A 19495-nucleotide genomic window follows, 5' to 3' on the forward strand; every position below is an offset into this window, starting at 1 on the left:
AATGTGGGAGAAACCTGTTAGAAAATTATAAAATACATGGAATATCCTAGAAACCTAGATGATCAGCATGAGATACTCTTATTTTTTATTTTAGACAGAAACAGCTGTAGCAAGTATATATAATTAGCCATGTAATTACTTTGATTTTAAATTGTTCTTTTGATCTGTTCTAGAGATTGTTTGCAATTGCCAGTGTGTGAAATACATCTCAACCTGCACCGTGTGGATTAAACTTATTATGAAAGTCCGTTGCTTTTTATACTAAATTTTAAGAGACATAGTAAAATGAATTTTGATTGAAATATCAAAATCATCTTCCTATCTTAGAGTTTAGGAACATCTGATATATTGAAATAGGTGGCAACTTGAGACCAGACCACTAAGTTCAGGGCTTCAGTGTTAATAATATGTTTGTAATGCTGCAAAACATAATCTTTCAACAGGAATCAGTCATTATGAGCCACAAATATTTGGATGATATTATGGTCTGCTAGCACAGTTATAGAGTACACTCATTTTCACAGAAACAGCAAAATTTTCAGTTTTCTGTTCAGAATGTTTTGTTTCAAAATTCATCGGTCCATTAGTTAAGAAGTCCGCTTGATGCGAAGACTGAAAAATGTAATGGGTAACTGGAAAGTTTCAGTCAGTTAACATTTTCCTAACCATAGCTACAATGTTGGCAAAAGTATAAGAGCACCAGAAGATATGGAGTGCTTTCCTATATGTCTATTGATCGATGCCTTATCATAAACCAGCTGCACTCCTTGGATGACATAAATGGTGCTGATACAGAATTAGTGAAGGAAAGAGGGATTCTGTAGAGCCATGTCCTCCTTGAGGCCAAATTTTATGTGAAGGTTGCAATGTAGTTAATCTAGAGAGAAGCTGAGAAGGGATTACAGAGGAGGGATTATAGGAGGATGATGGGGCAGATGAAAGGGATTTGTCTATCAGAAGGAAAGGACAGTTTCAAGAGTGTGGGGAATATGCTACATTTTGCATCAGATTCTAATAAACAATAGATTATCATAAATTGATGGACTATAGAAAACACAAAATGTTTCAAATTCAAATTTGGAAAGTGATTGCATATTATCTCGACTAGTATATATTTTTGTCTTCTATATCAATATTTAGTAGCAAATGTAGTTTGAAGATACAAGTATGAATAAAATATATTGCTGACAAAATTTCAAGGCAGAGAAGGAAAAAAATTGATCACACTTCTTACCTTTAGTTTTTTACTGTATTCTGTGTATTCTATAGTAAAGGAGTAATGCACAAAGTAAATATTTATGCATCTGAAGAACTTTTTATTTTGGACTCTGTGACCAGTGCTGACTGAAGTAAAGGTTGGCGAGCAAAAATTTCAAAAGCACCAAATAGGGCTCTCTGTAACTTTTAATGGATACTGTCCTTTGGACTACTACCATCTTTGTCTTTTGCATTTTCTTTTTTTTTTTTTTTTTGGTTATCCAGAGCTAATGTGAGAATGTGTAGACTTTTCTGGGAAATGTGTTGCACAGTACATTTTAATTCATCTCTTATAGCAAGCTATGAACCAGCTTTCATAGTGAATAGAAGATTCCTGGCAGTCAAATACTGATTGCAGGAAATTACCTTGAGGTTTCTGTGATGTATTCAGCCAAATCAAGAAAGGGAATGGTAAGGAAAGGAAAGGAAATGTTTTAACTGTTTCAATTTGGTTCCCCGGAGAAAGAAGATTTTAGCCAACCAAAAGGCTGGGATTTGCCAATGTGGATGTTAAAATATCAGAGGCTTTAAAATGGATTTAATTATTCAAAAGTATGAAGCCAAAATTAGTCTTGTGATGAATGAATACAATTGCTACTAAAATCAATAGAAATTAGATGCATAGCCCAGGGATAACCATGTCTTATAATTAATTGTTGAACTAACCTCTGCTCCCTCCGTTCCACTGTCCTTATTTTCTTCCCTGAACATCCCCATAATGTCTTGTACAATCACAAATAGATCTTCCTCTGCTTCATGTGATGGATCCCATACCCTGATTTTAGTAATCCTCATCAGTCTGTGAGATGCCCCAGACAGCCTGTCTCACTGAGCATCCTGGTGGGTGTCACCCCTGGACCAAAGGGATCACGGCTGTCCTGGGACAGCACTGAGAGGAGTCAAGGCTGTGCTTATTTCTCTGACTGGGTTATGGGACTTCCTCCACGTGCACACTTTCCTCTCTCCTTCTTTGCATGTGTGTAGGCAAGCTTCTTTTTCACATAACCTAACAAACAGCTGCTGTATATTTCTTAGATGGACTAAATTCTCCACTGAGAGGGTGGTTGGTCACTGGACCAGATTTCCCAGGGAAGTGATCCCAGCACCAAGCTTTTCAGAGCTCAAGGAGATTCTGGACAATGCTTTTCATCATATGGCATAATTCTGCATGGAGCAGGGAAATGGACTCGATTATTTCTATGGATCTCTTCCATCTCGAGATATTCTATGATTCTATAAATAATGCCATGAGAATAGTTACCTGAAACTGATTTATTGTTTTACAGGGATCGTCCTTCAGTGCTCAGCAACCTGAAGCTTACAACCTTTTCCTGACCACAGCTGCGGGTGATGGCATCAAACTGTGGGATTTAAGAACACTGAGGTAAGAATGAATTAGGTACCTTGGAATAAAAAACCATGCTTCATCTTTATTAAGAATTGTCATACTTGCTCTCATATACCAGAGGAAATTTAGATGTGGAATCTGAACTACAGGCTAATTGAAATTTAATAGTTTTTAGAGACCAAACAAAGGGCTCATTCCTCAATTATAGTTAGTTATGTGGAAACCATTAAATATTTATCGCCTATGTTTACCCACCTTTGCAGATCTAATCATATGTATATAATAATGCACTGAACTGAATGCTAATGGTATTTCCAAAACAGCATGCCATTATTGCTAAAAGATCTATGATCTGTTTTTAAAAATATAAGCCAACTGCAGCAACATTTTTATAAACCATGTATACAGTGCTATAAGTTTGCATGATACATTACCATAAACTCAGAATTAAATGCTACACTGTTGCTAAACACCTTTCAGTGTTGGGAAAGCCTCTGAACAAAGGAATAGAACATAAAGGAGGGAACATTGCTCAGGAAAAGTAATATCTGGGGCAAGCTGTGTTGTGCAGGCCAAAAGAATTATGTTTAAAAAAAAAGGGGTTTGGGCAGGAGAATCTTTAAGCTTTAAAGAAAAATTTCCTATTTGCTTTCTGTGTATATAAACATATCTATGGAAATATGTCCTATAATTTTTCTAGTACTGAGTTTTATATTTGGGCAGTGCTTAATGAGCCTTTTATTTATTTCCATCTTTCTGTGGCAAGAATGCATTAAATCTATAGGGGGCATATGTGTTCTTTCCAAGATCACTGGACTATTACCTTCACTCAGTGCCAGAAAGTAATGAAACTAGAGACTGCTGAGGTTGGAATATGTTACCTTCTTATGTTTTTCTAATAAGCTGCTCAAACTGTGTTGCTGAAGAGTAATGAAAAAGTAGAAAGCTTTTCACAGATCACTTATCTGTCTCTTTGTTTCTAAATTCTAATATAAGTAAAGTCAGTGAATGGTAAAATAGTTAAAGTGTAAAATCTGGGCAATCAATTAAATGAATATGTCTTGAGAATAAGGAACTAATTTATGTATGTTCTTGCTGTATATTTAATTTGGCTGGGTCAGTGTATTCTAATGTCCGCTGTGTTCTATTAGTCAAGCTGCAAAAAAGTAGTTCAAGTCCTTAATGAGAGATATTTTAAGGATGCTAGTGAGATACTATGTATATGTGTATATTTGTTACACATTACACAGTGATCAGTACAGAGAATAAATAGAAAAAATAAATAATTGGTTTTTACTTGCTAGCAATTTTCAAGAAAAAAAAAAGATCAAACCACATTTTTTAAAATTAATTTTGCTGCCATTGCTCAGACCAGAGACCGAGTCTTCTGTACTTTAAAATCTGTTCCTGAGTTCTCAAAAGGAGTAAAACTGTTCAGTTTTTCCTATGTGTTCACCAGGTGTTTTTCACATAAATAAATTTAAAATGTCTACATTTGGAAAGCTCTGTTAGAACTTGGAACAAGTCTCTGCTGAAGTGTTAGGTCTACTATAGTTACACAGACTGAACAGTTTTGCTTATTTTTCTGTTCATAGGTTTTGTCCAATCAAATCCAGTCCATCCCTTGCACTGTTGAGTACTTACAGGAGAGATTAACTCCTAGACAACCTTATGGTGGGCCAGTACCTTTAATCTCTGAAAGTTGTTGATTTGTAAAGTTGATGCATCAACAACTGTTTCCAGTCCCTCTGGAATGACCTGTCTTGGTTTCTGCTTTGGGTTTGCCAGAATAGGGTTTGTTTAGTGAAATCTTTGTCCAGTGTTCTTGAAATATAGCAAAGGTAAGTCCACCTTCTCATTTATTCTGTTTGCAGTGTTGTGGATAGTACCACTAACTGCAAGATCTCCACTTTATTGTTTGTTGATTTTGTTCTAAATATTTTCACTAGATGTCCACAGTGAAAATTGTTTTGCTTTTCTTTAATCTGGTTGTTGCCCTTGAGAATGTATCCATTGTTACTTTATTTAACAATTCTGTAAAGTACAAAATTTCGATTAAATAAGAGGAAAAAAATCCCTCCAGCACAGTGCTCCTCAAAGCTGCTGTTGAAAGCATGGAAAATAACTTGCAGAATAACTGCACAATTTCCTTAGACTCTTAGGGCTTCTTTTATTCAGTTTCTTTGATGATGGTTCTTTTTTTATATGAAATGCATTCCTTTTCTCACAACTGACTGAGGAATCATAGCAGGATGCTCAGGTTCTTTTTTGATCTGCATAGATTAAATATTCAAACAGGTTAACCTGGCCTATAGCTTTGTAAGTTTTGAATATATTGATATTTTTGCTCCAAGTTCTACAAGAATTTTGCTATCCAACCTGTGTTATCAAACTACAATATTTTTCCCAGTGAAAAGTCATTTAACTTTTCTTATGTTCTTGAATTTGGTGAAATTATTTTGCAACATCAATTTTCATCATATTTTCTGGATAAGGCTGTGAATTTGTCCATCTCTTTCAGTACTGATGGTCTGGAGGCACTCTGATATTCCTTCAGAGAGTGCCAGAAAGTCTCATGGGTTCCTCTGAAGGTGGTACAAGAAAAGACATTTTAACTTTCTGATGTTGTCAGCCAACCTCACACAGCCAGGTCATCCTGCCAATAAATGAGGGAATCTTGGACACTGCCAGTGGCATTTGGATTTAAGCATACTCCTGCTCCATTTGCTTTGAAATGCATGGATTTGTTAAGTTTCATCTGAAGATTTTGAATATTTTTATACTTCTACATTCTCCTCATTTATAACTAAAGCTAAGAAAAGCTCCAGACGATCTACAAAACAGACCTAGGAATAAAGAAGCAAGGAAAATAGTTTTTCTTGGAAGAAGAAAAATATGGCTACTCTTCTTCCAGGTTAGGATAATGAACTATGAGACCTTATGAATATATGGTTTAGAGTACGATAATGACCTTCGAACAACTTCCAAGACATTTTGAAGAGCAATTTAAGTCCATATTGTCTAAAAGAATGACTACTTTGAGAACAACTAAAATTGTTTTCTCTTGTGTCCAAGGTGAAAGCAGTGAACACAAGAGTTAGGCTGAGATGCTGTGGAAACCAGAATGAGAACATTACAGTCACCAGGTTCTTCAGGATTCCCCAAAAAAATACTTAGAAAAGCATTTAATGATCAGGATGTACAAAAAGTTAATACATTCTTGCATTTTTGAAGGAGTTGAAGAGTTCTTTGTGATGAAATCTTGCAGACTCATTCATCTGTAAGACAAAAGAAACTTTACCATTCTTTCTCATACTGGTGTGTGTACTGAATGCATTATTGAATATTAGAGACATCTCTACTCTTTCTGAAGTCAGGAATCTAGCATTGATTTATACTCAGCTGTATCTGTTGTCTCCACCAATTAGTTTTAATATCTCAGAAAGTCTGGATTGGAATGACACAAGTTTCTGAGTCCTTTAGACCACAGAGTCCAGATACATTTGAAAATTCCAATACACTAAGCCTCTTTGTCTGCCAGTCCTAACCTGTGTTGAGTGGCTATGCTCATGAAAATATAGGGCAGTGAGATGTACTTTGGCTGGAAAAAAAACAGTGCTGTAAAACCAATACACACAAAGAATGTAGAAACTTAGGAATTAATGAACATTCCATTCCCTTACAGTGTAAACTCATAACAACAGGAAATATCAGACTAGACTAAATACCAGCTGCTTTAATATGTTCATGTATCACTTAAATTTCATATGACAATTTTTAATTCTGCTTTACCAATCTGGATCCTTTCAATTTCTCATGTCCTCCCACTTGTAGATTAGATAATTCTGTGCTTTAAATATCTACAAAAAAAAAAAAATTTCTTTTATTAATTCTGTTAGGAGGAAACTATAAATTCATTGTGTTGCACTCTTCATTAAATGCATTTAGAATATTGACTAAACACTTAGTAGCACCGTCTGCTTACTACTCACATTTGCTAGTAAATTTACTTGAATACAGATATCTTCATGACTGGCTGATAATGAGGAAAACTGCGTGTCCAGTTTTCTGCAGCTTCTCTTGCATGTTTCAATCCAAGGAGTCCATTTCCTCAAGAGAAGTTTTAGAATGTGAAGTAGTGTAAAATTTTCATCCCCAAGGCAGATTTCAGATTCCCTGTAAAGCTTTTAGGCACTTATGTGGACCTTCCTTGCTCATCAGTAAATTATGGCTAAAGCTGTAATGCAATAATGCTTCATCCTTCTTTGTGTCAGTAATTGTGTGACCTGGCTTGACCTCAGATTTTCAGATGCATCTTTACTGAAGTTACAGGCTGCACTGTGAGGACCCTCGCTGCTACACTGGGCCTTAAGTGCTCTGACCAGCCCTAGAATCACACCCATGTGCTCTCTGCTCCTTGCTTCAGGCTGTAGAAGTCTGTAGAAATGAGCTGATAGAAGCCTTATGAAGTTCAGCAAGGGGAAGTGCAAAGTCCTCTTGGCACCAAATGCAACCCCCAGGCCCCAGGATATGCTGAGGGGGGCAACTAGGTGGAAGCTTTGCAGAAAAGGATGCCAAGATGAACACGAGCATGAAATGTGTCCTTGAGGCAAAGAAGGCGTATGATGTCCTGGGCTCCATCAGGAAGAGTGTTGCCAGCAGGTTGTGGGTGGTAGTACCTCCCCTCTGTTTAGCATTGGTGAAGCCACACTGGCTCTATGTGAGCAGTGAGGGTTAGATAAGATGACCTCCATAGCTCCCTAACAACCTCAACCATGATGTTGTTTTGTGATTCTATGAAAATAGCATTTTTTCTTTACTTGCCACAGAACAGGTGTGGGAAATTTGCTGGGGGAGCTGATGTGATATTGACCAAGAGAGCAAGATGTCCAATAATAGCTGAAATTGCAAATTAATTCAGAAGGCAGGAGAGGGACAGCTGTGCTGTGCTGTCACACGTGCTGTGCTTATTACCTACCCAGAAATGAAGAGAGTGGGGAAGAGTTAGTACAGCCCAGTTTGGAAGTCTGGGATGCTGCTTTGGTAGTGTGAGGAGGCAGATGTGGTAGGAGCTAGATTGCTGGTGCAGGTAATAAGAACAGCAGGGACAAGGTGTTAGGAAGAGCTCCCAACACCCAGCACTCTAACATCTATGGTGGCAGGAGCTGCCTGCCTCTGATTCACACTCTGATCAGCTGAGGAATGGAAGTTCAAATGTTGAACTATGATGTTTGCTGCTGAAATCACCTTTTTTCATCTCCAGAAAAAAAACAAAAACCAAAAAAGGCAGTGAGTGCTTATCATAGTGACCATAGTGAAGACTTGAGGAATATTGAACTACTTGCACATACTGAATTACTTCAGCAGAATATTCAGCTGCGCAATAATGCTTTGATGTATGATCCCAGAGAAAATCAGTTTCACCTTCTTTTAGCCTCTGGAAGAATTTGCCAATTGTATGAAGATAGTGTTAGACATTAAGGCAAAATCTCCAAATAGTGTTATGATGCTGTACAACATAAGCTCTTCTGGCAACATATTTTAGCAAAAGTCCCGCAGCCACAGGGAACTCATCTCCTACATTTTCTCACAATTGCACTTTGAGACCTTGGGGTCAGACATGCTGTTTGAATTTTGTGATACATTTCAGTTTGTATCTTCTCTGTGAACTAGCTGCTTGACATCATCCTAAGCAAGATACAAGTATACACATACTTAGAAATGGATTACTTGGTTTCTTCTGAACACACGGATCCGATGGTTTGCCATATTTATTTATCTTTTTTTTATTTTTTTAAATTTTTTTTCCCTTGAAGATTTTGAGTCTAGTTACCCAGATTCTGAGGGACAAAAGCGTGTCTGGAGTTCCTCCAAGTTTGGGACTGGAGGTGCATGAAAGTAAAGAGGATGGAGAGCACAGGGACGTGGTCCCTGATGGATGCTATGGTGAAAACATTGGGAGCTCCTGTGTGAAGGGTTTGGTGTTTCAATGAAATGAAACCTACATGTACAGTACATCTAAGGTAGCTACTACTACTGTCAAGTTATACTCACATTTTTCAGAGCCTTAGTAGATCTGCTGGTACTGAAGAGTCTGTGAACAAATACAATTGAGTACAGGCACAAAGTAACAGAAAACAAATGAAAGTGGTTTAAAAAAACAAAAAGCAACAATCTTTTGTTAGCATGTTTGTTTTTTTTTAATGCATCAAGTAGAATGAAATAGACTTCTTTGTGAGAGTATTCTCTTATCTATAAAGAGACACACATTCCAGTATCTTTCTCTTCCAAAGACAGAAAAAAATAGTACCGTTTTTATAATATTATTCATGTTTTTTTGCAGCATAAAAAGATACATATTTTGGAATGTATACTTAAAGATGTACGATGGAGAACATAGGGAAAACTTGGCTGTTTGCTGTCCCATGCAATTACCAGATGTTTGTCATGGTAACCCCTGAAAAGCTCTGATCAGAAAAGCATTCTTAGGAGGCTGGAGAGCATGCCAGCTGGCAACTTAAAGCCTGCAATAGCCAAAATAATTTGGATCACCACCTGTTGCTACTTAAAAAAATAGAATGAAAAAAACAATGCCTGAAAGAAGACAATCCCTAAAATAAGCTAAAATCATACACATAGTATCTATCTAATAATTCTATGATTTTTTTGTCCACCTTTTTCCCCATTGCTGTGATGCCTGTAGATATCTGGAGTTGTTAGATTGAGTAACAAAATTTTAACTTAATTCTGTGGCGAGTTTAATTGGTATCAGTTGTTCGGTTTCTCTAAAATTTCTTTTTAAAGTAAGATTTTGAGAAGTTGGGGAAGTAGCTGAATTTGTAATGGAACATATATCCTGATAAAATGGAAAAGCTGAACAAGAAAACAATTAAGAAAATAGAATCCAAGATATTGGTTATTCCTGTGGCTGCAGTAGCACAAGAAAAGAACACTATCCTGTGACTATATGTGACTATTATATACTACTTTATACTACTTTATACTTTATATAAAGTATATACTACTTTATACATAGTATATATATATATATATACTTTATACTACTGCGGTATAGCAGAGAAAAGATCAGTGAAGACATTAGAATCTTGTTAGTTCTTCTGTTAGTTCTATTTATAGGTGAAATATTCGAGTTACTGGTCACAAATACAGAGGAGTTTCTCTTGAAAGGAAGCTTTTTGTAGTGTTTTATTAGGCAGCTCTTCTGTGAAGAAGACTCCATTGAGGAAATTATCTTTTACAGGCCTTGACAATGAGGTCTTAAACATTTGGAAGTAGTCCTGATGACTAGTGCTCTACTTAAGGAAGAATGGTGAATCTGAAGTCACCTTCAGGAGGGACAGCAGATATGAATTTTGTTTGTTTTTCTCATGAAGAAATTTCTTTCACATGATATGATGTATTACAAGTATAAGATCAAAAAGAATTTTTTTCCTATAATACTCTATGAAAAAGCATTCGGAAGAAGTTGTCTCCCTAAAATTTGCAAACAGTGCAACTGGGACTCAAGGCTAAGTTGTAGGAGTTGGATGTAGGATGAATAATGTTGTGTGGAAGCTAAGTAAGGAGGAAAATGCTGAGGAGACTGAGGTAGCTAGTATTCTCCTTTGGTGTCAATAGGAAGCTTGAACAAGGGCAGGTTATTCAGTAGATGAGATATGGCCATTGGTTACCAAAAGTCTGAATATTCACACAACAAAACTGAAGTTGAAAAATGTTTTTACATCTTAGTCCCAGTAATTTGCTGTCTGCATAAGTTGCTTCTCTTGAACTGTAGTGTTCTCTTGAGATATTTTAGCAGTTTGGGGATAGAACTTGTCTGAGGTGAAGTGTCTGGTTACTGTATGCTCAAAATGTCTGTTAATATCTGTAGTTTTGTTATACAGAATACAGTCACGTTCAGAGCTAAATAATAACTCTGAAAAAGTTAAATAAAATTATGTATTTTCATGTATTTAAAAATGTCTCTTTTATTCTTTAATAAACAATAGCAATTAGATCAGTCACAAAGTAATGTTTTTGTTTAAGTATGTCTGTTTCACCTGGGCAAATGAAACCAACTTGGCATTTAGTGCATTCTTACACATACATGCGTGTCTACAACAGAACAATATGGTATAAAAATTTAGTGCTTTCTGCACATAGGTTCACTTGACTGAATTTACATAGCTTCTGTGATTTCACTGGCCAGGAAAAAGTGTATATCACAGGAGTTGGCAGGAGATTTTACTATTTCAAATTTGTTCCTGGACTTAGCATGTATTAAAAAAAAAGAAGAGTATATGACATCTGCATTATGGTGAAGTATGTGAATTTGTTTTGTAAGAAGGGTAGGTTGACAGCATTCATAAAAAGGACAAAAGAAAAATATAGGTTATTATAAGTCTCTTTTAAAATAATACCTCAAAGGCATAAACTTCTGAAATGAGGTATACATGTATAAATGACAGCTCTGAATGGTGTTGAAACTTGTATTAAAATGTCTTTTAATATTGAGGAAACTCTAAATATTGTTTTAACATTAGTTTTGTGGTAACTGCAAAGCTATCATGGTTCTTTACAACCATGTGGTGTTTTTTAGGTGGATATTAATCTTCATCTCATGAAAAATATTATTTTTAAATGGCCCAAGTGTGCTCAGCTATTTAAAACCTACTCTACAATGCTTGCAATATTAACATGAAAAGTAGAAAATTTATTCCTTGCATTAATTTTAAATCCATTCCTTCTTTTAAACTATTTTAACACAGATAGGTAAGAAGTTATCTACAGTTATAGGAAAGAGAGAGATTTTTCACTTTGTTGCTTGAATATTGTCTTTCTTGACTTACTATATACAATTAATTAATGGAGTAGAAATATAAATAGGTAACAAAGGTTAAATATTCAGATTTGGGGGTGAAAAAAGCAATAATTAATTATATTATGATTCCAGATATTGCATCTTCATTTGATATAAATAACTTGAGGGAGATGTATAAATCTTGGGGAAGACTTTGACAACACCTTCCCCTTAGCTAACTGATAGGGATCACAGCTCCTAATTTCTAATTATTAATGATGTTTCTACCCCTGTAAACTAAACAAGGCCAAAGCATGGGCTTGGTCATTGTCCTGGGGCAGTTGTGTCTGTTAATTTTATTTTTAGTCTTTAATGTTCTTTAATGTCTTTCAGTCTTGACAAAATCATACTGCCAGTATATTAGTGAATTTGTAGACTAAGAAAAACATGAGACCAGGAGGATTTAATGAAAATGACAGTAAAAGAGGTAATTTTTAGCTGGTGTTAATAACACTGAAACTTCTCTGTAGGTGTGAACGTCGTTTTGAGGGGCACAGTAGCCGCTGCTATCCATGTGGAATTGCAGTGTCTCCCTGTGGACGCTTTATAGCCAGTGGATCAGATGACAAATATGTAAGTAATTTTTGCCTGTTTTCCTCCTAAACTATAGGAATTACTCATATTATACCTAAAAGAGTCTTTTCAGAGGATTCTAGGATTCATCCTAATGTGCATTACTGGAGTCTATGATACTTCCATGTAGTTCCTTCATATGTAGCAGTTACATATGATTAATGACTATTTTGTCTGAAAAATCCCAGAGTAGCTAAATCTTAGCATTCAAAGTAATTCTTAAAAGATTGTTTCTATAGGTTTCCATAATTGACTCTGAATTGTCATGTGCCATTAAAGATGAGGAGAATGGTGTTCCCTGTAGCTCAGCTTTATGTGTTGTATGACCACTAGGAACTCTGTAGCAAATACAAATCAATTTACTTAAGCTCCAGGGTGATGAATCTTTTAATATGGCTTTCTTATGAACCAATTAGCTGAATAAAAAATGAGAAGTCATTAAACTGTAATTAGAACTTTCCAGACCCTTTGTGTATGTGTTTTCTCCCCAGACAGATTCTCTTCTGAATTAATGTCAATCATATTTAAATTATTTAGAAATTAATCCTGAGTGAACATGTATTGCTACCTTTTTGAGTTTTTGAATTTTAATTCAGTAATGCCTCCATTGGTGGCATAATGTTTGTCTTGCTGTTTGTGAAGAGGTGGATGATTGCTAACTTGTACTATAGGCCTTTTAAACTGGACTGGGGTCAGGTTGATTGCAAACACATCCTTTCAAAACAGCTGGGTAGGAATGCTGTTTAAATTTATTTTAGGTATTTCTAGGTTAATCATCAGAATATGACACAGGGTTTCTGGTCAACTTCAAATTCAGAACAAGAGGAATTTACTCCTCTGTCTAGTTTTGAAATATCGACTCAAATAATGTGTGAAGGTTAGAGATTTTATTGGCAGATTTCTGGATGTTTGGCAATAGGTATTGTGTTCTTTTTATGATAAAACACATTTTTCAAATTTCTGGTAAATAGCATTTCAAAATGTGGCTTGCAATACAAAAGAAGGGCTTTTTACTTTGTGAAAAAATGCATCTAATATTCATCTCAGGTTTTGTTTGGTATATATTATTTGGTATATATTATTTGGTATATATATTCATCTCAGGTATATGTTTGATATACTAATGTATTTATTAGAGGTTACTAATTAAAGTTGCTTTTGAATCATATAAAAATACGTGCAGTCACAAGACCTTTTTGTCTTCTCTTTTCATTAAGTATTTGTTTGGAATTAGTGCTGAAAGAAGAAAAAAAGACAGCATGATTTTATCCTTACTCTAAATTCTTGTCATATGGTGGGTCATCAAAGGAAGCTGAATAGCTGGCATGTGTCCTGCTCCAGTTGGCATGTGGTTCCTGGAGGGCACAGTGCCAGTCAGTACTTTTTAGTGTGGCTCCTGGGTTGGAATTTTGCATAATTTGAGTACTATGTCTGTAGAGAACTTTCATTGTTCTTCTTGTCCCCTCAGGAGAACTGAGTCAAGATTTGGACTCTTGCTTATACTGTACTGTAAAGACAAAATGCAGTTTTGGGACATTTTTTAGGAGGCTTCCCTTTGAAGTGTTGAGACTGGATATACTTCTGTGCTTCCTTTTGAAACAGAAAATTGAACATGGCACTGAATAGTCCATTCATATTTTTCCACTAATAACATCCTGACAGATGGCTTAATGTGTGACTGGGACAGTTTTAATAGTATCAAGAAGTCACATATTTCTGAAGGTTATAATGAATGAATGTCTACTGAAATAAGCTGCATAAAAATCAATAGTGTGGATACAAAGCATTATCTTCAAGAGAAGCATTCTGGAAATAGGTTTTGTAGCTTTCCACTGAGAAGCAACTGCATCTTCAGTCATCTTGGAGTTTACTTTGTCAAGTGCAATTCTTGCACCCTGTAGTTAACAAATGTGATTCATTTTAAAGCCAAAAGAGGCATAATTGAAATATAATTGAGAGAAATTGATCTTAAACTGCCTTTTGTATTTCACAATATCTGAAGTATTTGACAGAGAGGAATATGTTGTCTACACTGGTTAATAGCAAAATCACATTCCTACAGGACATGGAAACAGCAAACCAAAATATGTTATTGTAAAAAAAGGGATGAAAATTCTATCTGCCTTTTTTTCTAGTGTGAGGGTATATGACCTGTTTTATAGAAGAGTTTGATGTAGTTTGATGTAGTGGCTGAAGTAGCCACTTGGTTTTATTTGAACTGCTCTTAGTGTGAGATTTGTAGATACTGTAAATTGGGGTTGAAAACGTTTCCCTAACTGATTACTCCAACTTCCACTAAAAGAACCTTTACCAAGACCTGTGTAAGACCAGACAGTCTGATCAAGCAGGTAACCTGGTTTTGAACTGTGATTGTTCTTTCCATAATTAGTTGTGACTAGAAAATATAGAATGTTAACACTTGCAATATCAAACCTTCTCTACATCCTAAATAGCCTAAGGTTACAAGTGAATTTTGCTGACTTTTGCTTAACTGAATACAAATAATATTGTAATTTCTAACCATTTTACAAGTGGACAGTCTAAGGTTTCTGACTATCAATATTATTAAGGATGCTGGACAAATATACCCTAATTTGGTTTAGATTTCCATTTTGCTGGATTCTGTATAAAAATGTTTACCTAAAAATTTGTTGACTAAAGCAATCTTAGTGTAAAAGAAAAGAAATGTCTGGACAGTGTGAAATGCTACTTTTTATAATAGAAATAACTCATTTTCTTTCTGTGCCATGTAGTTCTAGTTAGCTGTTTTACTTTATGTCTAATTAGGCACTAAATTTTTGTCTTTGAAGACCTTAGGGCTCTCTGAATAAATTCCAAGTTTTCAGAAATGAAGTAGGGAATGAAGGAATAAATATTTATCTCTTTAATTGCTTTCAGACTCTTTCTTGTTAGCTGTCTTTGAACTAGAGCCTCTAAGAGGCACATTTTGACCCTAGTGCTGAAATTGGATTTTCTAACATAAAACTCTCTGTCCATGCCAAATCTCAAAGCCTGTGCTCGTAGCTCACACAGATTGACCCATATCACAAACCCAGAAATTTTTCAGCATAGCAGGTTGCTGCATGAATAACAAAAAATACATGGGTAATGTATGAAGTCATCTTTCTTTTTTTTTTTGCACTTTTCAACAAAGTCTAGGATTTTGCTTACAACACTGTCTTTGAAAAACATTCTAAATCCAAGATTAAATTCATACCTTCCAACTGTGAAGGCACCAAATCTTGAGGCCCCACAGGGCAGCATCATTGAAAGGAGTAGCAGGAGACAGGATAAAGCAATTTGATTCTTATACATAACATCAGTCTAATAACCATTTGTGAGTCTCTGAATATTAACCTTCATGCAAAATTGATTTTAGAGTAAGTTCTCATTATAAAGTGATGTTGGAAAGGGATGATGGTCTGGGGGCATATCCAAAGAGTTCTGCAAACCTGTGAGGGGTGGCTGGATGCAAATCCAGACCTGATATTGTTTGCAGGCTGAGTTATTTTCAGATGCAAGATTCTCCGTCAGGCATAACACAAACTGGAGAATTTGTTTATAGTTGACACCTTAGTTTAAGTAGCTACAGAGATTGATATTCCAAATAAAATATCAGTGCACTGAGCAATATGCTATAATGTTTTACTACCAGAAAAATACATTTGGAGGTTGGGCTGCCAGTTCTGTGCATCTGCTCTTCTTGCACTGCACTGCTTCCTAATATAATCATTGCCAAGAAGATTGTATTTCTCACCCCCCACAAATATATTACTAGTCACATTAGTCTTTCTGTTGTTCAGTTCTAATTTATAAAATGGAGATTAGCAATGGTATCTTCCTTCTCGTCTTTTATCTTTAAAAGAAGAGTTTAGATGAGGCCTGTCTCAGTTTGTTACTGCTGTAATCAGCTGCTCTGATCTTATTTATATGAAATACTTCCATCCCTGTGTGTCTGTGGTGTGATAAGCTTTAAAATTGAATCTGATTAGGTTGAAAATTGCATAAAACTATCTAGATACCAAGGAAGAAACATCCCAGGAAACTCCAAATGTGAATGATAAAATTGTGTGGTTGATTTTCTCCCTTTTAGAGCACACTTAATTTTTAGGTACTAATAATATTAGGTAAAAGACTACCTTGAGGGAGTTGGCAAAGATATTCTGATATAGTTGTATGTAAATGGAAGAGATAGGACTACTTAATAGTCTAAAATGTTTTGTTCTATATCCCTTTGGAGTGTATCTTGGAGGCATCGCTGAGCTTTAAATTAGGTGTATTTGATATATGATATATGATAAAGTATGCTTTAATACTTTATTGGAGAAAATAGGAAGATATTTTCTTTACTGGAAAATTCCTTTAGGAAATGTCTGATACTGGAATTGTATCTTATTTATCGTCTTGGTCTACACTTCATACCAGAGGGCTTGCAGAACAGAATGTATTATATGAAACGGTGGTAGCAACTATCTGAAGTATTTTGGTTTTCAGTGTGATTGATATTCCAATTTTGCTCAAGTTTTATCTTATGTGTCCATACTGTTTAACTAAGATAAGCTTTAACAGGAAACATCTGGAGAACACAGCATTAGTCATATTTACTGTGGAAAAGACAGGACTGACATTGCTTGGCAAATCCATAGCAGAGAATGAATGACAGAGACTGTGACAGCCTCTATGCCAGCTGTTTATGGACAAAATCTACCCCTTTCCAAAGAGGAACAGAGTTTTGTTTTAGTCTTGAACCTGAGGTTTTTGAATTCCTGGGTAGTGTGTTTGGCTGTTAGGTCTATTATCCTAGAAGTGAACAGATAAATATTGTTTTCTTAATCATACAGTCATGACTTTGGGTATGCTGTTACTTGACTGTCTCTTTGGGTACATCTTTGAAGATGACTGAAACTCTTGGCCTTGGTAGGTTATTTTATGAACCATAGAGTTATGTGAGTATGAACATGTTAATTGTTCATGTGTGCTTTTTGGTCAGTTCAGGCTTTTGCTTATCTAGGCCATTACACCTCAGACCTGACCACCACAAAACCAGATCAGTAGCTGAGAGAGGCGGAGGATTTTCTGATTGCTATAAATGTATTGTAATTTAACTTCTACTGAACAACTTTTTCTTTTTTTTAAACTGCATTTTATGAGTCTGTAATTTGTTGCTGTGTTAACATCTAATTTGCTAATGTTTTTAAGAGATAGGAAGAAGTATGAGAAATTAGTCTTTTTGATAAAGAAAACTAATTTTATGAAAAATACTCCATGCTCAAATGTCCTTGTAGACAAAACAGAAAGCTGAACTAGATTTGAATACCCAGTGTTCATTTTGGAATGCATACACCAGTGAGGTGTTAAAAAAAAAAAAAAAAAAAAAAAAAAAAAAATATATATATATAGTTTCAAATACACAGGGCTTATATTTTCCATATGTGTACATCGTGGTCTCAGTTCTTGACAGTAGTTGGATTTTGGGTATCATTGGTACATCTGGTACAAAAATCTGGTTAAAAGTCCTTTGCAGCATCTGAATCTTTCAGTACTTCTGTCCAAAAGTCAGCACCAGCACACAGACAGAAAATGCAATTATTGGTACTGTTGATACAGAGGAGAATCTTGGCAGCAGTCAGAAAAGAGCCAAAGTGGGTGTGATACAACCGTGTTGCTTCATAGTGAGAGGTGAGGTAAATTTTCTTAGAATAAAATCTTCAATTTATAATTCTGTACTCTAACAACCCTACATGTGTTATAAAAATAAAGGCAACCTAAATTCAGTGGTGCATGGTGCTACATAAATTTCATATGAAAACAAATAAAAACAATCACATACATGAGGCATTAAAATTGGCAAATTAAAGAGAAACTGAATTGGCAAAAATTACAATTTGGAAGCTTCATAAAATGGTGGCTTAGAGAAGGAAATCAGATGTGGTTTATGTAATCCTTTATGATGAGGAAAACTCAAATGTGTTAGCTATAACTGCCAGGAGACTGATACATTTGAAAAATATCCCCTGCATCTTGAAAGATGACTGATATGTATAATATTAGCTATTTCAATAATAAAGAGCATTAATAATGTTCACTGTCACTAATTTTTTTAGTTATTTCAAATGAAATCATATGGAAACTGGGATCTTATAGTACTGACTACCAGAAAGACAGCCTCTATAACTATCTTAAAGAGGAAAGGGACTGTGAGAGGGTGTACTGTACTCAACATTTTGGTGCCATGCTTGATTAGACTTTCCATGCTACCATGTGGTAAGTGTATAAGATATCTTGGGACTGAAGAGCATTAATCAGTGCTTAGGATACTTTTAAAATCTGTTTTATTATGTGTGGATTTGGTACCGATACCATACTATACTTAAGGTAGTCTAACACTTTCCACTATAATTCTGTTTTCAGTTGCTTATAAGTAAGAATAATTTGGGCTGAAACTTTCCATGCTCTGTGTCTGCTTCAGGTTTATTGTTATTTTTCTTTAGTGTAAATAGTTCAGGAGCTTTTTTAGCATGACATAGAGGAAAAATACATGGTTGAATGGAATATGTGCCGCAGTATAAACAGGGAGAGATAGAGTGCAAGTCAAACACTTATATAATGTATGGGATTATGCATCAAGTTTGATGGGACTGATGGAAGCAAATGGCCAATAATGCCTTTTTAATAACTGCAGAAATATTTTATGAAAACATGTTATTTACTTATTTTTTTATCAATTTTATCAATTTTTATCAAGAGACTTTAACATTTTTATATTCTGTAGCTCATTTGAAATATTAGAAAAAATAGTCATAGAAAAGTGATGACATTGGCCAATGCATGCAAAACATGTGAAGAAAACATCTCTACATGTGTAAAGCTAAATTAAGTATCTTAGATATCAATGTCTTATTGTTTGCTTGTTAGTTGTGGATTTTTTCCTGTGATCTGTTTGTAAAATACATGCTTCAGCTTAAAGCCACCTTTAAGCTGAAGCTTTTGTTCAGCAACAAAAGGTTTTTCTTGAAACTGGTGTTACTTTTCTGATCCCTCTGAAAAAGCTGGTAACAAGGATAATTCTTCTGTTATTCTTCAAGTATTTATGATTTGCTTCCCCCTCTTTCCTATCCCAGGAGGCTGTAGGAGTGTAGTTTGTACACAAAAGTAGTTTGACACAAATGTATATGGCCATGGGTTGGACTAGGGAAGCAATGGGAACAGATGGGAACAAGTTTTCTTTGAAGTCAGAGTGTGACAAAACAGAGGAAAGAACTTACAGTGCAATTCTGCAGAAAAAAAAGTGTTAATTTATCTAGTACACTCTGTCTACCAATGCAGTAGAATTAAGCAATTTTCCATTTGGATCCAAATTCCTCCACTCAAGGAAAGGCCTTTTTCCTTCCTCCCTGTCTCTTGGTACAAGTCTAGGGAAGAAAGCAGAAGCTCATGTATACTTGTAAGGTGCTAAA

General features: G+C 35.3%; 1 protein-coding gene across 8 annotated transcripts in view; it reads left to right on the forward strand.

The window, feature by feature from the left end:
* WDR27 (WD repeat domain 27) overlaps positions 1-19495 on the forward strand; it is a 102646-nt gene that overhangs the window by 27255 nt on the left and 55896 nt on the right. For all 8 annotated transcript variants that reach the window (XR_015283422.1, XM_086877863.1, XM_086877864.1 and 5 more), the window contains 2 exons: positions 2544-2641; positions 11936-12038. Coding sequence is in view for 7 of the 8 variants with exons in the window: in XM_086877863.1 (XP_086733989.1) it covers positions 2544-2641; positions 11936-12038 (201 nt within the window). In the remaining variant the exon portion in view is untranslated. The remainder of the gene's footprint in view (positions 1-2543; positions 2642-11935; positions 12039-19495) is intronic.

Source organism: Cyanistes caeruleus, chromosome 2 (assembly GCF_971803275.1).
Source record: "Cyanistes caeruleus chromosome 2, bCyaCae1.hap1.1, whole genome shotgun sequence".
Lineage (NCBI taxonomy): Eukaryota > Metazoa > Chordata > Aves > Passeriformes > Paridae > Cyanistes > Cyanistes caeruleus.